This window comes from Lampetra fluviatilis, chromosome 34 (assembly GCF_964198595.1).
Source record: "Lampetra fluviatilis chromosome 34, kcLamFluv1.1, whole genome shotgun sequence".
In the NCBI taxonomy this organism is placed as follows: Eukaryota; Metazoa; Chordata; class Hyperoartia; order Petromyzontiformes; family Petromyzontidae; genus Lampetra; species Lampetra fluviatilis.
The window spans coordinates 5,284,322-5,296,619 of NC_136308.1; the positions used below are offsets into that span (position 1 = coordinate 5,284,322).

Below are 12,298 nucleotides of genomic sequence, written 5' to 3' on the forward strand. Positions count from 1 at the left end.
TATGCCGGAAGTCACGGGTTCGATCCCGACTCTGACGCCTGCTGTTAATTTGGAGTTTGCGTGTCTCTCTCCCCATGGTCGCGTGGAGTTTTTCCCTTCATATTTAGAGACGTGTGTTTCGATTTAGATTAGATTATTTGGCTGCTATACATTTCCACATGATAAGCAACTACGTTGAGCTTACATTTGTGGCCAGGTCGCAATTGAAAAAGCGAATGGCTCAGTGGGCTTCACCTGGTAAAATAAAAATAGTTTGTTTTATATTTTTATTCTTTTATTATTTCCCTTCTACGTGACTTTACCGAAAGAACCAAGAATATAGTTTAGTTTTATTTGTATTTTTTTATTGAGCGATTTGCTTACCTTTCCTATACTTTGCACTCCTATCGTGTTTTTGTACTGTTTGTTGGTGGAACGTTATGACCCGGCCCCACTGGACATCTGTGAAAAAGAGCTTTATAGCTCATAGGATTCCTCCAGTATTAATAAATATTCTGATACTGCATGCATGGGTTTTCTCCAGACCCTTCAATTTATTCCCACTCACAAACGCCTCTGAAAGGTACCGGTGCTCAAACAATCACAATGCTAATTCCCTCCTCAAACATTACCGTACTTACCTAGGCTTTCCTATGTAGATAATTGCAATTATTATTGGTGTTTTTGTTAAAATAAAATTTTAAACGGAAGGCAATCATGCAGACTCCTTAGTCCCATCGTCAATTGAGGAAGATGACCCTTCGGACATTTGCAGTGCTGCTGTTCATAGACACACGCGTAACACACAGAATGGTAACAACGAAAAGCCTTTATTGAGTTTTTTGTTCTTCAGTTCATTGTGGTTATGAGGAGCCGGACAATGAATGAACATTTGTAACACGTGTTAGTCGGTTTAGGACGTTACTTGTTTATAGTTCATGACTGTGATATATATTTTAAATGTGTGTCATCTAATTTTACTTAAGACATACACAGCTGAAAATGTCTCAGAATCTAGCGCAGTGGCATTTCTGTGAATTGGCTGTGGACGCCTTTATCAGCAAAGGTTTTTTTCATCTTGTTCCCCCCCCCACCAGCCCGAACGAAGTGCCCTACCAACCTCTTCTCCCGCTATTGCAGACTCTTCCCTGCACAAGCTCTCCGTGCGCTGAGGATGAACAGCAGTGTCAGGAGAGTATCGCTCTTAAACAAGGGGTTTGCAAATACAAACGTGGGCTTGGATCTTCATTCCGATTGAAGCGCAGCGAAGAAAGCGAAAAGGGCATCAACAGCATTAACGATATGGGATTCGTTTCCGAAGCCATTTAACTCTGCATGACACGGACATAATCTACTTGCAGCTGATGTTGTGTCATAACAAATGTTACGTTTTTTGGCCTCTTAATATTTGTTTGGGTTTAATTTTTTTATTTTTGAAGCAGTGCCCCATTCTTGTGGCCAAATGTATCGAGCACCACCACTTTGTCCTCGTTTTAACAGTTTCTGTTTGACGTGAAATATATTTTCAACCGAGTATGTCCAAAAGCAATGCTGTCCTACAGAGTATTTACAATAAATAGAAAATCGATTTGTCTAGTACCGCTTGAAAACAAAACCTATACACAAACAAAAAATACCAACACCTTAAAAGAAAAACAGTTGCACGCCTAATTAAATAAACATTTAGGGGGACAGAAATAAGTGTAAAATTATTTTGTTAAAAAGCTCTATCTTTTCCATGTACAAAACAACCCTAACCACCCCCCAGAACGTTTGTAGCACGTCTCAAAGTAAATGGAAAGGTTATGCATCACTCCGTACAAAACCTGACACGTACCATACACCAACATAGCTTTGCCCTCGTGGTCAGCTCCAACATCAAGGCTCTTCACAACGGGATCATCTGATGTAACGATGGGAATATCGTTACAGCAGCCTTGGTGGTTTAATGAATCAAACCTTGCGGAACCGGCAAACACAGTTTACCCCTTCATCCTGGAGTCTCCGAACGACGTGATGTACAGGGCAATTCCATGTATCGATACCCCAGTGATTCATTCACCCCGAAAGACGCCCACCTTCCTTCCATCTCAACAAGCGATTGAATGCAGCATTGCAAAAGCGACGGCTCCACGTAGCAATGGAGCAGAGTGCTCAGCGATTGAATGTGCATCTTGAGATTGATGGTGGCGAAACATACAGAGGCTTTGAAATTATAATATTGTTGTCTCTGTAATTTCTCCCTGTTTATTTCATTTCGGCATCTATGCATTGGATCACCCGAAACAGTGGATGCAAAGACACACATTTTGGTAATGATATTAAACTCCATAAAGCGCGTGTCTGTAGTTTACGTGTAAGGCAACGTTCGAGCGAGGGCATCCCACAGAGGTTGCGGCTACAATTAATGTGGCTCATGCATCACCGTGACTCCAGGCTCAATCAATCGATCTGCGTTGTTCTTTTGCCTGCGCATGAGAACCAGCGTCCCACAGTTAAGATCGACTAAACTAGAGTCAGCAAGATGGGAAACCTCCCACAAGCCTCGCCCAGTGAGATGCGGATTATGATGCCGATGATGTCACCAAGCCCCACCCATCACTTAACGTTTATCGGCAACACTGGGAACAGAATCGAACTGATAATAATTATCGCTTGTGTAACAGCAGGCTAGCCCAGTTATACGCTAAACCAAACATAAGGTTAGGCCCAACGCGGGTCAGAAAAAAATGCCAAATTAAAACGGAGCCGGCATTAATGCAATTCTGCTGTCCAACTAATTCCGCACAATGCTTTGACAACAACCACAGACATTAAGGATGAAGTTGGTCTGAACACCTTGGACATGTAAGGATGGCAGGCAGTCTACACAGACTCTCCTCCCGTCTTCTAAGAGTTGGTACCCTTCCTTGGTAGAGGCAGAATGGCACCGAATCTTCAGCCTGGGTTCTGAGAAAGGCGCGTGTCACTGGCAGTTTCCAACAAATCATATTTACACAAACAAGCTTAATTAGAATCAAACGTTGTTAAATCCCTGCTGGCAAACTTAACATCATTTTATTAGTATTATGTTAAGGTTTAACGTTTCGAACGTGAATTTTAAAACTTTTTTTTGAAACAACTCGTTTCAACTTAAAAAAAAAACAGAAATTGGCGATGCGTGTTTAGACAGGTTGAAATCATGCTGTTTTAGATTACGAGCAAGCGTGCATTATGAGTGTATAGGTTTGACTGTGCACACATGCTTTTAAAATGTCAAAGTGAATTAATGCGGTCTTTCTGCACCTTCAGTCTTAGTGAGTAAACGCTACACGTCTGCAAGGGAGAACGTTCGACTTTAAAAACAAATGTGCTAAAAAAAAACATTGCGTTGTAAAGGTTGATGCCAGCGATGACCCTTGAAGATTTCATTCAACCTCACTCACCAGTCACAAGGGCAGGCAGCAGCGGCGACCGTAATCGCAAGATAAACGTTTCCACTTTGGTTGATTTCACAAAATGCGCGGGTTGTTTTGTTGTTGTTGTTGTTCTTTACCCGATTTAGAATTTGTGTAAAAATAAACCTAATAAACGTCTTACCACTTGTCGTACACATGTCTAGATAAGGAACTACATGCCCGTAAAAGATAAAGGTGCAGCCCTGCAATTGCTCGCTCATGCCACTGCTGGCAAGGGCCACCGCTACGGGGAACGCTTAATAGAGTCCTTCTCGAGGGTTATGTTGGCCGACGCTTCCATGCTGGCGAGCCACCTTGGAAGGATTCTGTAGTACCCACACTTTACCCGACATCACGTGACCTTGCTGTTCAAGAACTACGATGTATCATCCATTGATCGTGCTGGGTGGGACACAGGTGGGTTGGGGGGGGGGATGGGGGTTGCAGATTTAAGAAACCCGCCCCTATTGTTGCAACTGCTGTGTCGGGAGAATGAAATCGGCGTACTCCGGATTGCTGATCCAGTGTGCGAACCGTTTACACCACTGGCAGCATCCCTCACGTGACAAGTATGATGAACAAAGCAAAAACAAACTACAAAAGAAAATCACCAAGAATGAACGGGAGCATGTGAACTGGTGTGGCACTGACAAGACTTGAGTATAAATATTTACAGTTGAATAAATTACGACATCGACGCTATAGCTTTTAAAAACAGGTAAACCTCTCTATTTTCCAAACAAATGATTATTACTTCGATTCACTGAACTAGTGGCACGTGGCTGATACTGCCCTACGCGTTGCCATCGTCACTGCACAAGCGTACGGACGCCCTGTATATGATAATATGAGAGAAGAGACACGTGGTTATAGTACTGTAAGAGTGAACATTTATACCTTAAAACGCACAGTTGCGCCCAACGCTGCATGATAGCACGTACACACAGATTCAGGGCCCATGTCAATTCGCTGGTCCTAGGAATATTTGGCAAAGTTATGCTTCTCGTGCCTTTGACCACATAGCTTGTGTCGTTAACTTATTTAATTCAGGGGGGGGGGGGGGGGTCCATTTTTGTCACCCGTTAATATCGTAGTCACGTATATAATCTTCTTTGCAAATGGAACATTCATTTAGAAAAATAAAATAAATCTATGTTGAGATGTTTATTTATCGCCACTTGCTATCAAGTTATCAACGTGCAAGTTGCTTACAATGACTCATTTAGGGAAAAAGATAACTATCGCGGTTTATGAGACGTTTTTACTTTAGGTGCGCACGAAAGCTCGACTAAATCATTGATGAGGGATTATTCCTCTCAATATAATTTGATTTTAACTGGTTTGAAAAGTAATAATTGACACTCTACTACATGGAACTCAGGGCATCGTACACACGTATGATTCCGACGTATGTTTGAAATAATCTAGAGTCATTAAACTGGGAATAAAAGACAACTAAAATTGTGGAAATCCATGCAGGTGCACGACCTACTTGCGTTTAACACCGCACATGATTTTGCATTTCACTTTCCAAATGTGTCCCTTTTTGTGCAGCAACAAATTTCCTTTCAACTGCTGTGGCCCTCGAATGCAAAAATAAAAGCACCTTAATATTATCGTCGAGTTTGACCAAATCTCACGGAATGGATACACGCCGTATCATCACCTGTACCACCAAAGAAGCCCACGCTCAAATACAATTGAGCTTTCGCAATCAACATACGCGCCGTCGTGTGTGTGGCTTTGTTTCCAGCGCAGCGTGCACACGGCGTGGCTCTGATGAACCAGATAAAAGCAGTGTTACATGGTCACAGGCACTCCAGCGGCCGTACGGAAAATGGCACGTTCAATTTGGTTGGTACAGGGTGATATGGCGGTGGAGCGGGGGGTGGTGGATGTGAGGACTGGTCGAAAGCGGTTCTTCTGCACCTGCAATACGAAAACAGTACGCAACCATTTGGCTCGAGGGAACCCTTAATCATCGACCTGCTCGGGGCAATGAACCTGCTGTGTTCGCCCGTCCCTATCGGTTGGTGGTGCGCTCCACAAAACAAATACCGAGAACACAAAACGGAAAAGAGTCACTCGTCTCGAGCCCTCCTCGGCGGGGACCAACGGCAGAGAAGGGGCGCAGGGGGACGAGGGAAAAAAGCCGTCGCGTCAAACGCTACGCGGGCTCCTGTCGTTCTCTTGCGTGCGCCGGTTGCGAGCCCTGTGCAGCTCCCGCAGCTGCTTGGACTTGACGTGGCGAGGTTGCGGGTGCGCCCGCGGCGTGCCGGGCGACAGGACGACCCGTGGCCTGTGCTGCTGCTGCTGCCGACGCCACCACGACCGCTCGCACAGCTCGCGCAGACCCGGCCGCAGCTCCGCGTGGTTCAGCAGCTGCATGACGTCGCGGTACCAGGACCTCTGGCCGGGGCCACCGGCCGCGTCGCCCGGCCCGCCCTTGGCCCGGCTCACGTCCTGTAGGAGCAGCACGCCCTCGAGCTGCGAGGCATCGAGCACGTAGAGCGAGAAGCGCGCCAGCGTCTGCACGAAGCTGCCGTGCTCCTCCGCCTTGCACAGGTAGAGGCCCGAGTCGCCGGGCTGCAGGGTGCGCAGGAGCAAGCCTTGCTCCGTCACGCTCGCCCGGTCGCTTGGGATCACCTGGCGCGGCGTGGAGGGGAACGAGTGGTTTACACGTGGATGGGTGGCCAGCACTACGTCCGACCGCCTTCGTCTCCCCAGTGGCGATGTTTACACATCGCACCGGGTACTCATTTGAGGCTGAGTCGACCTAGGGGAGGCCCAGGACCGGTTCAGATTTTCGACACCGGTGTTGGCCGTGAGCGGGAATCGAACTCGGGTCGCCGGGTTCGTAGCGCGGCACGCTAACCTCTACACCACCGCTCCCCAAACACGGACAAACAAAGATCCCCCATATAGCCTCAACAGACCGCTGGGGCAAGTGTTGTTAGCGAGCACCAACACACAGACACACACACGTATGCACGCAAGTGAGCACACCAAACACATTCGCAAACACGCACACAGGCACACACAGGCACACACATGCACACACATGCACACACATGCACACACATGCACACACATCACACACATGCACACACATGCACACACAGGCACATACATCACACACATGCACACACAGGCACACACATGCACACACAGGCACACACAGGCACACACAGGCACACACATGCACACACATGCACACACAGGCACACACATGCACACACAGGCACACACATGCACACAAAGGCACACACATGCACACACAGGCACACACATGCACACACAGGCACACACATGCACACACATCACACACATGCACACACAGGCACACACATCACACACATCACACACATCACACACAGGCACACACATCACACACAGGCACACACATGCACACACAGGCACACACATGCACACACAGGCACACACAGGCAAACACAGGCACACACATGCACACACAGGCACACACATGCACACACAGGCACACACAGGCACACACAGGCACACACATCACACACATGCACACACAGGCACACACAGGCACACACATGCACACACATCACACACATGCACACACATGCACACACAGGCACACACAGGCACACACAGGCACACACATGCACACACAGGCACACACATGCACACACATGCACACACAGGCACACACATGCACACACAGGCACACACAGGCACACACATGCACACACATGCACACACATGCACACACATGCACACACATGCACACACAGGCACACACATGCACACACATGCACACACATGCACACACAGGCACACACATCACACACAGGCACACACATGCACACACATGCACACACAGGCACACACATGCACACACAGGCACACACATGCACACACAGGCACACACATCACACACATCACACACAGGCACACACATGCACACACAGGCACACACATGCACACACAGGCACACACAGGCACACACATGCACACACATGCACACACATCACACACATGCACACACAGGCACACACAGGCACACACATGCACACACATCACACACATGCACACACATGCACACACATGCACACACATCACACTCAGGCACACACAGGCACACACATGCACACATAGGCACACACATGCACACACAGGCACACACAGGCACACACATGCACACACATGCACACACAGGCACACACAGGCACACACATGCACACACATGCACACACATGCACACACATCACACACAGGCACACACAGGCACACACAGGCACACACATGCACACACATGCACACACATCACACACAGGCACACACAGGCACACGCGAAAAACGAAGACCCCTGCACGAGACACACAAACTGTCGCGACCAGCACCACCGACGACGTTGTGGCATCACACATCGGGTGTGCTGTTAAGGCCGAGCCGACCATGGGGAAGCCCAAAATCAACTTCCACACCACGCTAGCGACAATGGGATTACAAACGACAGCGACTCCACCCAGAACCGCACAGGCGAGGCACCCACGGGCGTGAATCATCAGGGAAACTCAAGGGGGTAAAGCATGGAAAGGGAGTGCAAGTGAGACAAAATTACTTATGCCCTCCTTGCCATCGACCATTACTCACGTCCCTTTGATTGACTATCGCCGTCTTCAGTGCCTACTCGCAAGGTTTATACAAATGTCACACATGGGCGAAGCGCGTTAAACGGAGCTTGCCCATGTGCTGCTCGCAATGTCCACGTGTCAACAACCCGTCGCTTGTTTTGTGCACCCACTACTGCTTAAGTGGCACTAGATCGCATAATGAAGGCTCTCTGGGATCAGAAACCACATCACAAGCACCACCGCGTTGAAGCCTCTCTCACTCCGTTATCAAGTGTGACAAGCCCTCTCATTCCCCCTGATGGGCATAAACACGATCGGTTGAGCAGAAATCGCAGGGGGTGGGGTTCTTTTGGTCCCGAGACTACAGCACAAATAGTGTGAAGGTCCACCTCCTCCCACGTGCCAGTGTCCTGTGGCTGCAGTGCGTACAACCTAAGGGATGCACTGCAGCAACTCATAAGCACTTCCCAAACATGAGACCTCTATCACTGAGCAGCAGAAGCCACGTGGGAAGGGCAACACCTCCAATTAGCATGGCTGGCTACGTACGGTGCGAAAGAAGTTCCCCTCTGGGTCACGCACCGCCCCTAACTTGGGACACATTGTCCCTCTTTCACCGCCGTTGGGAGAGAACCCTCGAACTCCCCAGCGAACAGCATTGTGGGAGGACCCGCACTACATCGGCTACAGGGCATCGAATGCTTGTTCACCAGCGACATCCACATCCCGAGGAACGGACGAACAAATAAATAGAGCGGTGTGAAAGACAGACATTGGCACAGACACACACACGCACGCACGCGCACGCGCGTGCGGTGAGAGGTTCAGCCCACCTCTTGTCGCTCCTCGATGTTCTGTCCCTTCTGCAGGAGCCAGAAGACGCGGGCCTGCCGGGAGCGTGGGGCGCACTCGAGCAGCATGCTGCTGTTCTGCACGCCGTACACCGCCCTCTCGCCAGACACCGCCGCGTCCGGGTTGTCTGCAAACGGTGAACGATGACCGCGGTGACACGGCAGACGCTCAGCGGGGAACGGGCGGCGAACGCTCGCGGTCAAAGAGCACGCGCCAACTAATAAGTGCTTATAAGTACACGTCTGTTCTCCTGTGCCGCGGTAGTTGCATTCCTGAAGTGTACCGCGTTATGGAAAAATCGCGTTATATATACAGTATATATATTAAAAAATATATAATATAGAGTAAAGCACGATCCACGATAACACGTGAGATGCGTACGCAGGCTGAACAAAGACTGAGGCGTGTGGGAAGCATCAAGAAGCATCCAGCAGCATCCCGCCTCGTGCGATGCTACGCGGAGGCGGCCGTTAGGACCGCTCACGCCTACTCGCGCGACGTAGTTTCGTTCACTTGATCGCGTTATATCCATTTCGCGTCCGCGTTATAAAAAAGATGTGTTCCCCGATACGTTCGTCGCGTTACATCTCAACGAGCGGCGTTATAGGAGAACAGACTGTGCGCAATACGGGAGGACTGAAATGCGGTGGCAAGTGGACAATGGCTTGCGCAGCGGGCCTTTGTCTCCCACACGTTTCTGATGATGATGGTGATGTTACATCATCATCAGAGCTCGGCAAGCACTCAGAAGAAAATTCTCATCGCAAACACCAGATACCCCGTAGCAAGTGCGAAACACAAAAAGTGCTGAACGATCATTGTGAGCATCAAACGTATAAATTACTAAATGCTGACATCAAAGTGCAAAGCATTGATAGCGGGGGCCTATGCACTCGTATCATTAATCCTATGCACAAAGTACACGTGTTAGAAACTAAACATTCATTCACACATGGCAGGTGCGAAACACCAACATCCAGTGTTAAATATTCAAGAGTAAACCTTAAACATGCTGAAATGCTCAACAAGCACTAAACACTGTCATCAACTGTCAAATATAATTATAAAGTGTTGAACACATTCAGCATTAAGTACTAAAAAACTTATAGCAAGTACAGTAAAACCCCTCTAACGAAGGCTATTGGTTCCAAAAGACGGTCGTTAAGTGATTTGGTCGTTATCAGCTATAGCAAGGGACTCAGCATTGTGTTAAACACTTGCAGCAAGCCGCAAGCACTCGAGTGGTGGAACAATCGTGGAATTGCACAAAATACATAGAGCAAAAATGTTAAATACGAATATTTGAACTGACTCTCAATGTCACTTGATTGCTGTGGTTGTGTTGGCTGGGGTCTAGGGTTGGTGATCTCATAGATTTGTGGAAACTCCCAAACCCCGCTGGGCTGCAAGGTGGTTTATGATCCCATCTGTGCACGGGTTTTCTCTCGGCACTACAACTTCCCCTCACGTGCAAAAATACAAAAATGAATTTGGCCAAACATCCCAATGCATAATCTTTCTGAAGAAGGGATATTAAGAGACTTTCGGGGTAATTAAGCTACACGTATCATTTACCTTTTTAATTTGCACCTGCCCGTAATCATTGTCGCACAGCATCTTGAGACGTGTGGACACTTTCTAAATCCAAATATGTTTTAAGATTTTTTTTTTTAACTCGCAACCTCCCGAGCGCCCGCAGAAACCGGCAAACGTAACCACGCAGTGGCAGACAATCAAAACACTGGCGCTGATTCACACTCAATGAAACTCATCAAAAGTTGAATCGCGCTTTCTCATTGTAAGTGGTAACACTCCTCCCCCCCCCCACAGACACCATGAAAACTTAAGCAGAACGCACGCAAAACATGACAAGTGATACAAATGCTCAGAACATCACGTTCATGGGAAACCACCCAGAGTCAAGAGCGCCTATGGCCAAGTGTAAGCACGCGGAGCGCGCTTTAACAGCGGACGTGTGGCAGTGGAAGATACGTGCGGTGTGTGGGATGCGTGGGTGTGTGAGATGCGTGGATGTGTGAGATGCATGGGTGTGTGGGATGCGTGGGTGTGTGGGATGCGTGGGTGTGTGGGATGCGTGGGTGTGTGGGATGCGTGGGTGTGTGGGATGCGTGGGTGTGTGAGATGCATGGGTGTGTGGGATGCGTGGGTGTGTGAGATGCATGGGTGTGTGGGATGCGTGGGTGTGTGGGATGCGTGGGTGTGTGGGATGCGTGGGTGTGTGGGATGCGGTGGGTGTGTAGGATGCGTGGGTGTGTGGGATGCGTGGGTGGGTGGGTGTGTGTGTGGGACCGTTTGCTTACAGTTGTGGAACTGGTCAGAGCACTGGGTCATGGGATCTCCGTTCCTGATGTCCTGACGTCTGGATCGCCTGTAGGTGGGAACCGCAGAACGAACCAAAGTTATCAAGTGCCTTCCACATGTAGGTAGTTAGATGGGTGGGTAGGTAAATGGGTAGGTGGGTGGGTGGGTAAATGGGTGGGTGAATGGGTAAGTAGGGAGATAGGTGGGTGGATGGTGGGCAGGTAAGAAGGGTGACAGTATTAAATTAAAACAGCAACTGTATTTTTTTTCAAGAACACCTGTAAACATTTACACTGGGAAAGACTGGTATCAGAGCAACGGATGCACATTTTGATACTGCGATTTATTTGTATACCTCTAACTAACAAGCATGCATTTGAATTGATGAAAACTGTTGACACCAACCCAGGAAGGAAAATAAACTTATCTGGGACGCGTACATCATGTCTGTTAGCTCAATAAACAAGGTCATGATGATGACACTGCCCTCTGTTTTGGTAGGGCCCATCATCTGTCTGCCACATAATTATTTGTTGGAATAGAATTCAAACATTTCCCCGAACCAGCCTCTGCCCATGAGACACAGAAGCCCCACCGAGTGATCGTGGCAAGAACGTGCTCTGTGAATGTCAGAAAGTGGCCAAACACTCTAAAGATAGTACAACGCAGTGGGAGGGAGGGGTGAGTTGCATGGCGGGCAGAAGCACTCGAGCCAACCAAGGGCAAGATCTACAATTAACGACCACACGATTTGCTATTTTTATTTGACCAGGTAAGGCCCACTGAGCTATATAGCTCTTCATCAGAAGCGACCTGGCCACCAATGATAGTTCAACGAAGTGGCTTGTGAAGAAATTCATAGCAGCCAAATACTCTAAAACGCATGTTTCTAAACGTGGAGGGGAAAACCGGAGGACCCGGGGAAAAGTCGACACAGCCACGGGGAGAACATGCAAACTCCAAATATACATGAGTCAGGATCGGAATCGAACCCACGGCCTCCTGCATACCGGGCGAGGGAGTCAACATCACGCCACAACTAACAAACTAGTCAACCAACAACTCGTACTGGATTTTCGAATGACTCTAACCTGAACCCTA

General features: G+C 48.4%; 1 protein-coding gene across 1 annotated transcript in view; it reads right to left on the bottom strand.

Moving 5' to 3' along the window:
- Positions 1-790: 790 nt before the first annotated feature.
- LOC144944313 (semaphorin-3A-like) overlaps positions 791-12,298 on the bottom strand; it is a 28,147-nt gene continuing 16,639 nt past the window's right edge. Inside the window, exons 12-14 of the mRNA XM_078872377.1 lie at positions 11,197-11,264; positions 8,857-9,002; positions 791-6,062 (exon numbers count right to left, since the gene is read on the bottom strand). Of these exons, the coding sequence (XP_078728503.1) occupies positions 5,577-6,062; positions 8,857-9,002; positions 11,197-11,264 (700 nt within the window). The 3' untranslated portion in view covers positions 791-5,576. The remainder of the gene's footprint in view (positions 6,063-8,856; positions 9,003-11,196; positions 11,265-12,298) is intronic.